This window comes from Ammospiza caudacuta, chromosome 11 (genome assembly GCF_027887145.1).
Source record: "Ammospiza caudacuta isolate bAmmCau1 chromosome 11, bAmmCau1.pri, whole genome shotgun sequence".
Classification (NCBI taxonomy): domain Eukaryota; kingdom Metazoa; phylum Chordata; class Aves; order Passeriformes; family Passerellidae; genus Ammospiza; species Ammospiza caudacuta.
The window spans coordinates 9,561,692-9,574,531 of record NC_080603.1 but is presented as its reverse complement, the minus strand read 5'-3'; the positions used below and the strand labels follow the sequence as shown (position 1 = coordinate 9,574,531).

Below are 12,840 nucleotides of genomic sequence, written 5' to 3'. Positions count from 1 at the left end.
GCCTCGCCCCACCATCCCTCAGCTGCCACCACTTACACACGAGGCACTTCGGAATGTGCCCTTTGGAGCCATTCCCGTACCTCACATCAGCGCCCGGGTGACCGCAGTTTTGCTGCTGGTCCCTTTTCGGGGAGCCGTGCGGATCCCGCAGCGTGGCCCGTCCTGGGCCCGTCTCCAGGACACGCTCCCCCGGAGAGGCAGGCCCGGCCCGGGGGTGTCTCGGTGCAGCTTCACTCCGTCCTGATTCCACAGCACGTTCCCCGCTTTGGGTGCCGCATCCCGGCACTCCGTACCCGAACCGAGCCGCAGGAGCGGGCAGGACACGGTCCCGGTGCCCTCCTCCGGCATCCCGGGGCTGCTCCGGCTCACGGAGCACCCTCAGCATCCTCCTCCCACTCAGCTCCGTGAGGCCCGGCCGGCACCTGCAGCCCCGTGTGCCCCCCACAGCCCCGTGTGCCCCCAACAGCCCTGTGTGCCCCCCACAGCCCCGTGTGCCCCCCACAGCCCCCTCACAGCCCCGTGTGCCCCCCACAGTCCCATGTGCCCCTCACAGCCCCGTGTGCCCCCCACAGTCCCCTCACAGCCCCGTGTGCCCCCCACAGCCCTTCACAGCCCCCCACAACCTGTGTGTGCCCCCAGAGCCCCCCACAGCCCCCTGTGCCCCCCACAGCCCCCTCACAGCCCTGTGTGCCCCCCACAGCCCCCTCACAGCCCTGTGTGCCCCCCACAGCCCCCCTCACAGCCCTGTGTGCCCCCCACAGCCCCCTCACAGCCCTGTGTGCCCCCCACAGCCCCCTCACAGCCCTGTGTGCCCCCTACAGCCCCATGTGCCACTCACACCCCCCCACAGCCCCATGTGTGCCCCCACAGCCCCGTGTGCCCCTCATAGCCCCCTCAGAGCCCTGGGTATGAGAGAACCTTGCAGGTGGAATTGCGGGATTGAGAATCTGAACCACACTTAGAAAATTCGACTTCGTGCATCCGATGAAGGAGTTGGAAGATAGTAAAGGGGTCTATTTCCCTGACAAAAAACGAGGTGTACCATTTGTGTTGTGATCTGATGTTGAGGAAGTAACACCACGACCTCTAATTAAAATTGAAACCATCGATGACGGCCAAGGTCAGCAAACCGCTATTAAAAACATGTGAGCACTGAGTCACTGGCAAAGCCCCAGGCAGCATTTTTCAGTGTTGCTCCACAAACATCAGAGGATGGCAGCAGTGAATAGGGCAACGGCTCCAGAGCAGGAGCAAACCTGCAGGATCCAACCTGCAGCAGGGAGGCAATGGGGCAGCAGGGAAGGCGCAGGGCCAGAGCCACAGGCACAGCAGCACCCCACAGCAACTCCAGCCAAGGGCCCAAGGAGCACCCCAGGAGCTATCGAGGACACAGAAAGGCTGCTTTTCCTCCTGCCATTGGCTTCCAGCATTTGCAGGAAGTTTCCTCCTGGCAAAGCAGGCAAAGTGAGGTCTGCGCCCCAGCAAGTGCTTTACGAAAATTACGGATGGCAAGCAGTCAGTCCTTTGTGAAAAGGGGAGATTCAAATCCAGTGGTTTCACAGGGACACATGGGTCCTGCTGTGACAATTACCTTACATTCTCTGCCAGTCAGAACAAGCACTGCCAGAAGCAGCCCAGATTCACAACAAGCCCTCACAGCTAATGAGCCCCTGTCTGGCTGTGTTTAAGCTAGCTGCCTCCTCCTTACAAACACCACTTTAGAGCAGCACGGCCTGCTTCCAGTCCCCTCTGAAAAGCAAAAGTATTTGTATCACTCTTCAACAAGATGCAGTGCTCTTTCTTACCAAAACCCCAATTACCAGATTGCAGACCCAAGTTAAATATTAACAGGTAAAACTCTCCCTAAACCTACTTACCTCTGGGTTCACAGCTAAAGGGTTAGGAACACAGCTGAGAGCACACTAATTGCTGACAAATGTCATCTTACACCAGTCCTGTTACATAGTCATGGACATCATTTAATCCCCCTTGGAAGAGGTTTAAGCAAAAAGACATCTCTCGTGCTTGAGATAGGACTCAAGCCATTATTGTTGTCCATTTGACAGCTAAAAATGACAGTAGCTATTAATCATCCTTCAAGATATGCCTGACTTACGCATGTATGAGCAAAGCAGAAAAGCACTGCAGCCTGTTACTTATAAAGGTTTGGTTGTTGAAGGTTTTTTTTTAAAGGGACTGAATTGGTCAAAAGGCCCTTATAACTAGCATTGCTAAAGAAGAGCATTCAGTATGCAATCAGTTCAAAAAGGAAAATGAAATTAACAACCAGTGGATCAATACTGATTCATCAGGAACCAGACTTGATTCCATCTCTGTTACTCACCACTTTTGGGGACAGACAAACTTTTAAAAAGATGAAACAGTATTACAATTATCCCTCTCATCATCTAAATCTGCTGAATCCCTTCTTAGGTCACTCTGCTTCTGATGACAAAACTGTTTGGGTCTATCCAGTAGCTGCAGCTGTGCCTACACAGGTCCAAGCAGGAGGAGGACAGCAGTGTGTCCAGTAGCTGGCCCTGGACCTTTAACCTTCCAGTTACTTCAGCCACTGCTGCCAACACTCCAGCAGTCACAAACACACCCTGCAGACACCCTGCAGCTGCCCCTAGATTTTCCTTCTGTCCTGTAGCTGGCCATTGGTCCTCAGTCTCCTGGTGAGGAACAGCTTCAAACCACTGCCTCTATACCTGCTCCAGGAAAGGTGGATGCAAGAAGCCACGTTGTCTATTTGCTATTTTCTATTTTTCATCTTTTATCCTACATATCCTGTTTTGCAAGGACCTACAGGAACAACTTCTGCTCAAACTTTCCCCTCCCACATCTTCCCATGACCATTCTACAATGGCATCTGTAAGGCTGTGTCCTGGGGTGATGCTATGACACTGCAGCCCCTACCGTGGGCTTTATCCCCACACGTGGGTCCTGTAACTTAAGGCTGGGAGGGCAAGCAGGGGAAATTCCTCAGCGGGCAGTTTGTGTTCAGTTCTCAGAGATCCCTGGCTCTCTCTACGGTGCAGCCAGGAGAGCTGTGTCTCTGCTTTTAGCTAGCTCGTTTGTTAGCTGAGGCACGGAGCTCTCCTGGGGCTGTGGCCGGTTCTTCGGGAACTGTTCAGCTGTGCTGCGGTCCAAAATCCGGGCCAGCCCCGGGAGCCCCAGCCCGCGGCCCGGCGGGAGCGGCTGCAGGGACATCCCGGCTCCGGACCCCGGGAGAAGCCGAGCAGGACTAAAAATCTACCAGCTTTCTGCACAATTAGAAGGTTATTACCTAACATTATTCATTCTTTTTTTTTTTCCATGCTTGCATTCTCTCCATTAAATAACAAGGTTGTTTTTTTTTTTTTTCACTTTCCTCCAAGAAATTCCTTTCAAACCTGTGAGGAGGCTGCCCAAACCTATCTTTCTTTAGAGGGCACATTCATTTTAGGATGTTTCCTCCTAATTTGTCTCAAACTGAGACAGACTGCCAAACAGGTGAGGTTTTTTTACCCTGCCAAAAAGACTTCTTAGAATGCCAACTGGACTGCTTCACATTTCAAATGCCATCACTTTTTTTTCACCCTACATTTTTACTTTCAACAGAAGAAAAAATAATTATTATTTTGGCCAGGGCATCCTAAAGGAATAGCTTAAGTGTAATTATAAATCACTTTTTAAAATGGCTCTCCAGATCATATGGAAATAACAAGCTTAATGGTGTTTGATTTCAGTTTGAAGGAAATTAACAAAGTTCAGACTCTGTCACATCTCAAGTGCTTGAATAAGGTCATAGTACTCACATACAGCATAGCTTCTTCCATGTGAACAAGGGGGAAGGAACAAAACTGCAAGGCAAGCAAACTGAGACCAAACCAGAAAAGTGACAGGAAAAAATAATACTCTGCTTTATACTTCCATATAGGCTTTACTAATTTCAAAAATAATTCTGCTGAAAAGTGTAGGGCTGATTTTAGTACACTGGCAAGCAAAGCTGTAGAATACCTGCAGAATACACCTGTGCTCAACAACACGAATGACACTTCAAAATTACCAGCACAGCTGTCATTACTCCTTCTTCACCCCACAAGGATTTGAGCCTCTCACATAGACGCCTATTCACTTAAACCACGGGAATGAAGGTCTCATTCTGAGACTGCAGGATGAAATCCACCCACGGGTCACCTGGTTTTAATTCTTCCTTTTCCAGAGCCCTTCCCGGTGTGATTCCCGCAGCCCGCGCTGCAGCGCACGGAGCCGCCACGCGAGGGCGCCGCAGCCCCGCCGCGCTCCCGCTCCCGCTCCCGGCGGCGCCGGGAATTCGCCTTGGGAGCCTTCCCTCCCCTTTTCATGCACTAACAACAATACACGGCAGCTCAGGCCAAGCCGTTTGGCACTCGCAGCGTGCAAGGAGCGTTTGGAGCCAAAGCTGTTACGGCTTCCTAGAAATGGAACAAACGGAGGGGAGGAGTGGGCAGGGAGAGACGGGACATCAGCACGGCGCTGGAAAATGAGCTGGACCGGGTGAGGAAGCACTGCACGGATTTCATTCACAGTGCAACTACTCAACATGTTTAAACATCAGTTTCTGAATACCGTGTTTAGCACACAACAAAACAGCCCACTCCTACATCGGTTTCAAGCCGAGAGCAAGATCTCAAGCAGCATTCCTTAAAGCAGCAACACTTGATTAAACTGTGCAACTGCTCAAGCCACTGTTTCCCAGGTGGTACAGCTAATTCATCAGTGCACCCCTACAGAAAGGCTATTTATCAATTCCAGGATAACTAAATTCTCACCAATTCTTCTTTTCATTGTTCAGGTACTTAGATTTGTTACCTTAAACCAACTATAAATCCACTTGAAATTACAAATTGAATCATAAATTAGGTCAAACTTCAAAATGTTACAATTAATCAACTTCAGTAATGCAGTTTGCTTATCACTTCATGTCCACAGCCAGGTGCAAGGTTTGTGAGAGTGATCTCAGCCCTGCAGCTCTTTCCTTTAGCTCTTCTGGTGGCACTGGAGATGGATCAAGTCTTTCATTGCTGCAGATCCTCTGTGTGTATGGCTTACAGGAGATCTTAATGAACTGTGCATACACAGAAGAATAATTAGCTTTTGCCCTTTTTAAAAAAATATTTTTTACATTAAAGATTTTGTTCTGCCCATCCAGTGACCCTCAAACATACAGGTGAGCAGATACTGACAACCTGAAGCTGTAACTGAAATTTAGTTCCAGATTTCCTTAAATTCCCCAGTCCAGGTTTCTTGCCACTGCCCTGACCACAGGGGAGGCTTTTGTGGCTGAACGAGCTATCAATGCTCTTTTCCACTCTAGGACAAGAGAGATGGAGCTGCTGGAGAGTCCCCACTGACAGCCAAGATGGTTTGGAGCACCTGACATGAGGATAGAGCTGGGTCTGCTTAGCCCAGAGAAGGCTCAAGGAAATCTGAAGGGAACTATAAGAGACATCTTCACCGTGTTGGCCAGTGACAGGAGAAGAGGCAGTGGGGGCACAGTCACAGGAGGTCCCACCTCAACATAAAGAAAAAGTTATGGGGTCACTGCCTTTGCTTCTTATATTGGGCAAAAGGTCCCCTTCATATTATTTCTACAGTCAGCTCAACTTTCAGATTCTCCCTTCCTGTTTGCTCTCCAGCACACAAGCAGATCCAGTCTCTTAGACAGAAATGTTACCACTCCAGTGTGGTACAAAAGCCCCAAATATTCTGTCAGGATTTCTAGTTCAGTGTTCATTAAATGTTTACTTGCTCCTGCCCAGACTGGGGCCCAGGACAGATTAAATGCAGAAATCAGAAATGCAACAAGCAGCTTAACAATATCCACCTTGTTCCTGCAAACAGCTAAGGAAGTCACAACGAACATAACACAAAAACACAGAGACCCCAGAATTTTATTTAAAGAAACATGTTCAAATGCAGCATTGAAAACAGAGAGAGTGGAATGCCAAGAGTCAGAGAACTTATGCTGAGTTATGTTTTCTTTGACAAACTAGCACCATTGAATCACAACTCACAGACTAATTTATTTCTAGAAGTTACAAAACCTCCATCATTATAAAATTTCTAGGAATTCTATTAAAAATTGGTTCTCAATTTACTACTCCTACAGAGATGAAAGCAGTCTGAAGTTTTCATATCTACTCATTGTTCGAATTACCCATAAGAGACAATAGTTTATTCTTAAGTCTAAACATCCTGATCAAGGGAAAAAAAATGTCTAAAAAGAGATCTCCACAAGTCTTTACAAACTAAACAAGTAAGAAAGATCTACTGTGTTATAAATATACACAGTACAATATGTACAAGTCTGGTCTTACAAAATAAGAGCTTCCTAGTCCATAAAAATACTAACTCCACTACAAAGTTTTCTCAGTATTTAGTCAAGCTGTCTCAAGCAGTCACCATAGCAAATTCCTAAAATACTGATTTGTACCATAGCACAACAGCTTGAACATGTTCACAATGGGAAAGAGCCCAACACTTCACCATAAAACTCATTTCTAAGCCTGATTTCCCACTCAGGTTTAGTGGTACTGTTAGTGTTTGCTACCTATTTTAATGTCACAAGGCCTTCACATGTTTCTAGACTGTGTTTGAACTATTCAAAGTGCTGAAAGTGCAATCAGAGAGTAGAGTTTTGTATCCCTTCTCCAGTACACCCTTCTCTGGCACTGGCAACAACAGCCAAGGGTTTCTACGTCTGTGAGGTGCAGAAGGCACACTCTCATTTGTACATGCTCAGGAAGTATTCACACACACACACACACACATGCACTTTGCTTTAAGGACCATAATATTCTAGTATTATGGCTTCCTCTGAGTAAAGAAATTCAAAAATTCCTTTAAAATGCCTTAATGCAGACACCTGGAATTCCTAATGACCCTGACATGAAGTGCTTAAACTGACTGTGAGATGGTGTTACAAAAAAAAAAGGAGTTTTGGCTTTAAACTCAGGCTATCCAAGTATTGCTCTGGAACAGAGAAACACAAAGTCTATGCTCTCTCACTATATCAAGCAAGGGCCAGGTCACATTCACCACATGGTTTATCACAACATTTAACAGCATTTGTGAGTATACACACACACATAACCCTTGGCATTTGTTCTTATACTAAAGGCCATCTGCAGCCTGAATGAAAACAAAACTATTTGAAAAATGTTTCAAGCATTACCCTTCTGTACTTACACATGAAAATACAAGAAGTAAGAAAACTGAACTGTGCCTCTGCCAGAAAACAAATCACTGACATAAGTTAACACTGCCTCCTTTCCTCCTCCCTTCTCTACAGTGCTCTCCTATGACATGCATCATAGTAGCTTGTACTGTTAAAAATTAAGAACATATCCCTCTTGACAAAGTTGACAAGTTTTTCTAGTGGGCACATTGGCTTGCTGGAACGTTTATAATGATCCCTGCAAAAGGAGGTCTGGAATGTGACATCAGCCCCGTTGTACAGGATGCGGATAAAGTGTTCTTTGGGCCTCTTCCCATCCTGCCACAGCTCAAAAACTAATCTGGCAGCAAATCTGGGAAATCTGGCCTCTGTAATGCCCAAGGCACTAAGAACAGGTGACAAGGTGACATCATGTGCAGAGTAGAGGACAAACACTTCCTCCTTCTTGCCCTCTGCAATACGCTGCAGCCTACTGACAGTCTGGTTGAGGAGAGGATGAGTAGCCAACAGGGCATACAAGAAGTAAAGTTTCTTTTCCTGTCTTTCTCTCTCATCCTCCAACTGGTGTCTCTTGATTACTTTGAAGTGTTCCATACCAATGCAGCCAGCTTTGGTACATGGAAATGAGACATTATGACAGAAATAGCACAAGAGAGAATCTATAGGGTTAGAAGCTCTCAGCTGCCTGGTGGGAACGCCCACAATCTTTGCCATATCCACGTAGATCTTCTCCAAATTGCTGTTTTTCACCCGTAAGCTGTACTGCCTGCGCTGCTCCTCCTCCAGGTAGTGGTTTCTCATGGGACAGTCACAGCTTCCTGAGCAGAAAATGGTGCTCCACTGGTGCCTCATGTTAATTTTCTTCCAGTCGAAATCTGGCAGGAAGGTGTAGAGCAGGGCCAGCGCGCTCTGCAGGGTTCGGCTCTTCCCCGTGGTCTCCAGGTAGAGCTGCTTGGCTGTCCAGTCACTGGGGAGCAGTTTGTGTTTGTTGATGTAAATTTCTCTGAGCAGCTGTCCATTTCGCAGGTGTTGTACAACCCCTGCATTGTGACAGAAATTACAACACGTGATTAGAATCTTTGCAGTTATGCAAAAAAAAAATTACAGCTAGTAGCCTTACTGATAAACTTACAAAACTGAACTGCACTTATGATGACTGTAAAAAAAACTGTCTGAAACATGAGAAACCTTCTATTCTTCAGTATCTCTCATTTCTAGGAACTAGCCTGATATACAGAAAAGAAGTTGGTTCCATAAAGTTTGTTTGTAACCTCAGTGGTTTAATATTAATTCTTTGGACTAAGACACAGACTGAATGGGTCTAACATGACTATAAAAGTAAGGTGTTTTCAAAGACTGCACCTCAGTCAGGTTTTCAGGCCTGCAGAGAATGCTGCACCCTTGAAAATTTATGGCAGCCAATAAAACCACCAGCAGTCAGGACACAAATACATAAAATGTAAATTAGTGTGCAAACTCACAAAACAATCATGAGGTGTAGCAATTGTATCCAGCTTCCTTCTCCATCTTCCCTCAGGGAGTTTTTAAATTGCTTGATAATTTATGCTAAAGCTCTGCCTTTATCCAGCTGGAGAGTGTATCCTTCTCACGTCCTAAACCTCCACTCCAGAATCCATATTTCTTGCACAGCAGCAAAGCAATAGGCCTGAAGCCTTTATGCACTAGAACACCTCTGTATACCTTGCTGCAAGCCACAGGAGTCCCCAGATGCCAGCTCAGTGACACAATCTGTGTGTCTGTGCAATTTCAGTGGTGTCCTGCCTTGCTTTCTCCTGATAACACTTTGCAAGACTTTGATAGTGGCCAAGGATTCCTTCCAAAGGGATCCCACAAGAATTTGAGAGGCACCAGACGTATAAAGCATTTCCATAACACCAGGTTTGGCTGCTACATCAGCATCTCTTGTAGGGGACACAGGGCCCCTTTGAATCCCAGCCCTGTCAGTAACAGAGCACCAGATCTTCCTCAGGAGGGACTGAGCAGTGCTGTTTGTCACAAGGGTAACAGAGCAGCTCTGAGGTGTGAAGCAACATGAAAGAAAGGTGCTCTGACTTGCTACAAAGGAATTTAAATGGGATGCCAAGATTGACCAGTGTGTAACAGGATTGTCAAGCTATAGGACAAAGCATGGTTTCTTCAACTGTTGCCACTTTCACAGTTGAGTTACACATCCCAGCATGGCTGATGATATGACCAACATGATAAGATGCCATAAAAAAGCATTTATGTCAATATAAAGAGAATCAGAAGGTCCCTTCTCAAGCAGACTGTGTTTAACAGAGCAGAGGATGAGACAGAGCTGCAGAGGAACTCACCTGTCTGTGTAAGCTCTCCCATTTCACACAGGGAATGGCTGGGGAAGTGAGGCAGGCTGCTCAGAGAACCGTCCATTTGGGCTGCAGACCCTTTGGACATATGCTTAATGAAGGCTTCAAGCTGAGGATGAGAAGGTTTCCTAGAGAGATAAAAACCAAAATGTGAAACTTCCAAAAGCATATGGGAAAGCAGCTCGAGAGAGTCAAGTATTCCAAGTATGTCAGCTCAGAAGTTTCATGATGTGAAGTTATTTCCCACTGGGACAACATCTGCTCTTACTCAGGACTTTTGCAAGTATGGAAAAGAAACCTAGCTACTTACTATCTGCCAAAGAACTACAAAGAACTATGTCTTGTCACGTTAAAATTATGATATCTTCCACTTAAGTATTTTAGAGCAATTTCTGGGGGTTGCTTTGTATTCAGTTACTAATACTGTTATGTATTCAAATGAAAAAGAAAATATATTTTAAAATCCTTAAAAAACCCTCCAAAACTCTCTCATTTCTGAAGTACTAATGCTCTTTAACAGCACAGCCAAAGCCAGTTACAGTCTAAAGGGGTTCAATACAGTACTTTAGGCCGATGATTTTGAAGGAATTCTCAGATATTTTAATGTGCAATGCTGACCACAATCTCAGCTTTTATTTCTACTTCCTTCAGCCTCAAATCAAATAGCACATGTAGCCTTGATTACGTGGAACTGGAAAGCAGTACCCAGTGTCCCCATTAAAACTGGAATCATTGTTTAGGGTATTGCACTTTTATCCAGGAAGAAAGAGGCCAACACTCCTGGACACACACACAAGTAAGATACTCTGCCGTGGAAGTAATGAATGCAGCTGGAAGAGATATTCACTAAAATATCCAAGTTAACTCACTGAAACAGAGTTCAAGTCAGTGAAAGAATGCTTTAATCTCCCCCATTGCACTGGAAATTTCAAATACACCACGGATTCAGCTCACTGTGGTACTGTTGCACAGAAAGGTACAAAAAATCCCACAATGTAACCCAAAGGTAACCTGAACCTTTAAAAAATAAATCTGTGATCACATTCCTTCAGCAGAAATGCATTACACAAGTGGGGACTTCCTTGTTAAATGTCAGCAATTACCAAAGGTTACACAGTCACCTCTCTAATTTTGTGCAGAACTGCATCAGAAACTGCTTGGCAACCCAACTCTGCTCCAGATCTTATCTTAATAGGATGTTCAGTTTGAACACAGTTATTTTCACATTGCTTAAAAAATATATATAAAATACATTTTGTCAGGGATCTCTTAAATAACTGGGATTTGTGTTTACTATTCATATTTACATTTGTTAGAAGGATAAACTATTTTGAATATAAAAACCTCAGGTCTCAAAAAGAAACCTGACTTGCATGACACACCAGAGGGAGCAGTAGCACCACTAAAGCAGGAGTGAGAGTCTGGAATAGAAGTTTGCTGGGACAAGCAAAGACATCCATGCTTACTGAGAAGAGCCAACTGAGAAACTCTCACACATGAGGGGACCTCTTGCAGAGCTCTGCTCACAACCTGCACATACAGGAGGGCTCATAAGAATCAGTGTCTGTCAGCAGAAAGGCAGCTCATATCATTTTATAAAACTTGAATTTCCCTGTATTTAATTTCTTTTCAGGAAAAAGAAATGCTGGCAGGAAAATGTTACTATTATCCCACAACTGCCAGTAAGAAAAAAATGCAAAATGAGACAAAAAGTATAATGAGATTAAAAATCAGACTAATTTTTTCATTTTACTTCAAATTAAAGGATAACCAGCCAATTAATGATATTCTAAATCCATAGCTTCTTCTGTATATTGTAATTTTAACAGGGCAACTGAAGATCAGTATTTGCAAAGCAGAGAAAGAACAAAGCCTGATTTTTGTTTCTCAAGCAGTGGAAGCTTCCTGTGGTACAATCATACATTAGAAGCTTACTCCAGCTCCAGATGAACATTTCCAACAGAACATTTTGTACATTGCACTATTTTCACAGCCCAGCAGTGAAATCTAAAAATGGAAGAATTAAGTTGAGAAAATTAAATTACACCCATTTAGCAAATGGCATTTTAAGCATATTACAGAGGTAGCAGGCTGAACCACCAATTTTCTAAATTTTGAACTCTGCAAAACTCTACACATTAATAAACCGACAATCAAAATTTTCCTTAAACTCTGTTCATTTAATTAATAAGCTCTGCAAATACATGTGAAAGAAAACTGACAGAACTGCTTTATCCATCCTGCTTCTTTTGCTGCTTTGCTTAGAAAAGCCTGAAAGAATTCTAATGGAATCAAATCTGTGCTGATAAAATTGCCAGCAATCACTTGTGGGAAGAAAGAAAGGGAAGAAGAAAGAAAAGTATTTATCTGTACTTTGCAAAAGGATTTTTCTGAAAAAATGGCAGACAAAATAAATTAACTTTTAAGATAAAACTACAAAAGGGATGATAATTGAAGATTTTATATTCCAGTGTATTAATAGAGTGTATTAATAATATTAGACATGGAGATGCAAGTTACTTGACTTTGGATTACACTGGATTTAGAGTGAGCACAAGATAAGCCCAAGCCTGCAGAAGTGCATTATGAAATATATGAAATATGACTTTTGGACATCTTTCTGAATAGAAACTCAAAGCTTACTCCTTGTTAAACAGATATCCCTGTACAACTGGGCAAACAAACATCCATTTTTCTCAGCAGCAAGACTTGCAGCAGCACTCAGGCTCCCAGCTAACGAAGTATTCCCCCTCCCGCCCCAGGACTTGGCTTTTATTTAGAATATGAATCCTCCTGTTGAATTGGCCAATTTACAGATGCTGCAGGAGATGGAGTATCCAGGCAACACGGCTGAGGCTGCTGGGGCTGCTGGAGCAGGAAGCAAAGGAAATTGCTCTGTTGTACAGCTGAAAAGACTGAATTATCCTCAAAATTTTATTTCCATAAGAGTAATCAGAAAATAAAAATGAACTAAAGAGATATCCTTCTGTAATTTTCCTGGCCTTACAATGGCAAGCTACCACATTTGCAAAAGGTAGGAGTATAGAAAATATTTCAAATTTTGTCAGAAAATGGAACAGCTTTTTATTTAAACCCACTAACAGCAGCCACACTTCCCAATTTTAGCATTTTGTTCCCTTATTTAAAATCTGTTCATTTGCCTTCTAATGATTTTATTTCTGTACAATAGAATAAATTTTATCTGTAACAAAACTGAGGATGCATCTTTTCCCTCAAATAATTAATTCAGTTGATCCTTTTGTAATTTACAACCTAAGCACTGGGATA

The 12,840-nt window shown here is 44.2% G+C and overlaps 1 protein-coding gene across 4 annotated transcripts in view; it reads right to left on the bottom strand.

Annotated features, from left to right (window-relative positions):
• Positions 1 to 5,916: 5,916 nt before the first annotated feature.
• PXYLP1 (2-phosphoxylose phosphatase 1) overlaps positions 5,917 to 12,840 on the bottom strand; it is a 47,898-nt gene continuing 40,974 nt past the window's right edge. For all 4 annotated transcript variants that reach the window (XM_058812342.1, XM_058812343.1, XM_058812344.1 and 1 more), the window contains 2 exons: positions 9,541 to 9,680; positions 5,917 to 8,244 (listed from right to left, as the gene is read on the bottom strand). In XM_058812342.1, the coding sequence (XP_058668325.1) occupies positions 7,313 to 8,244; positions 9,541 to 9,680 (1,072 nt within the window). In that variant the 3' untranslated portion in view covers positions 5,917 to 7,312. The remainder of the gene's footprint in view (positions 8,245 to 9,540; positions 9,681 to 12,840) is intronic.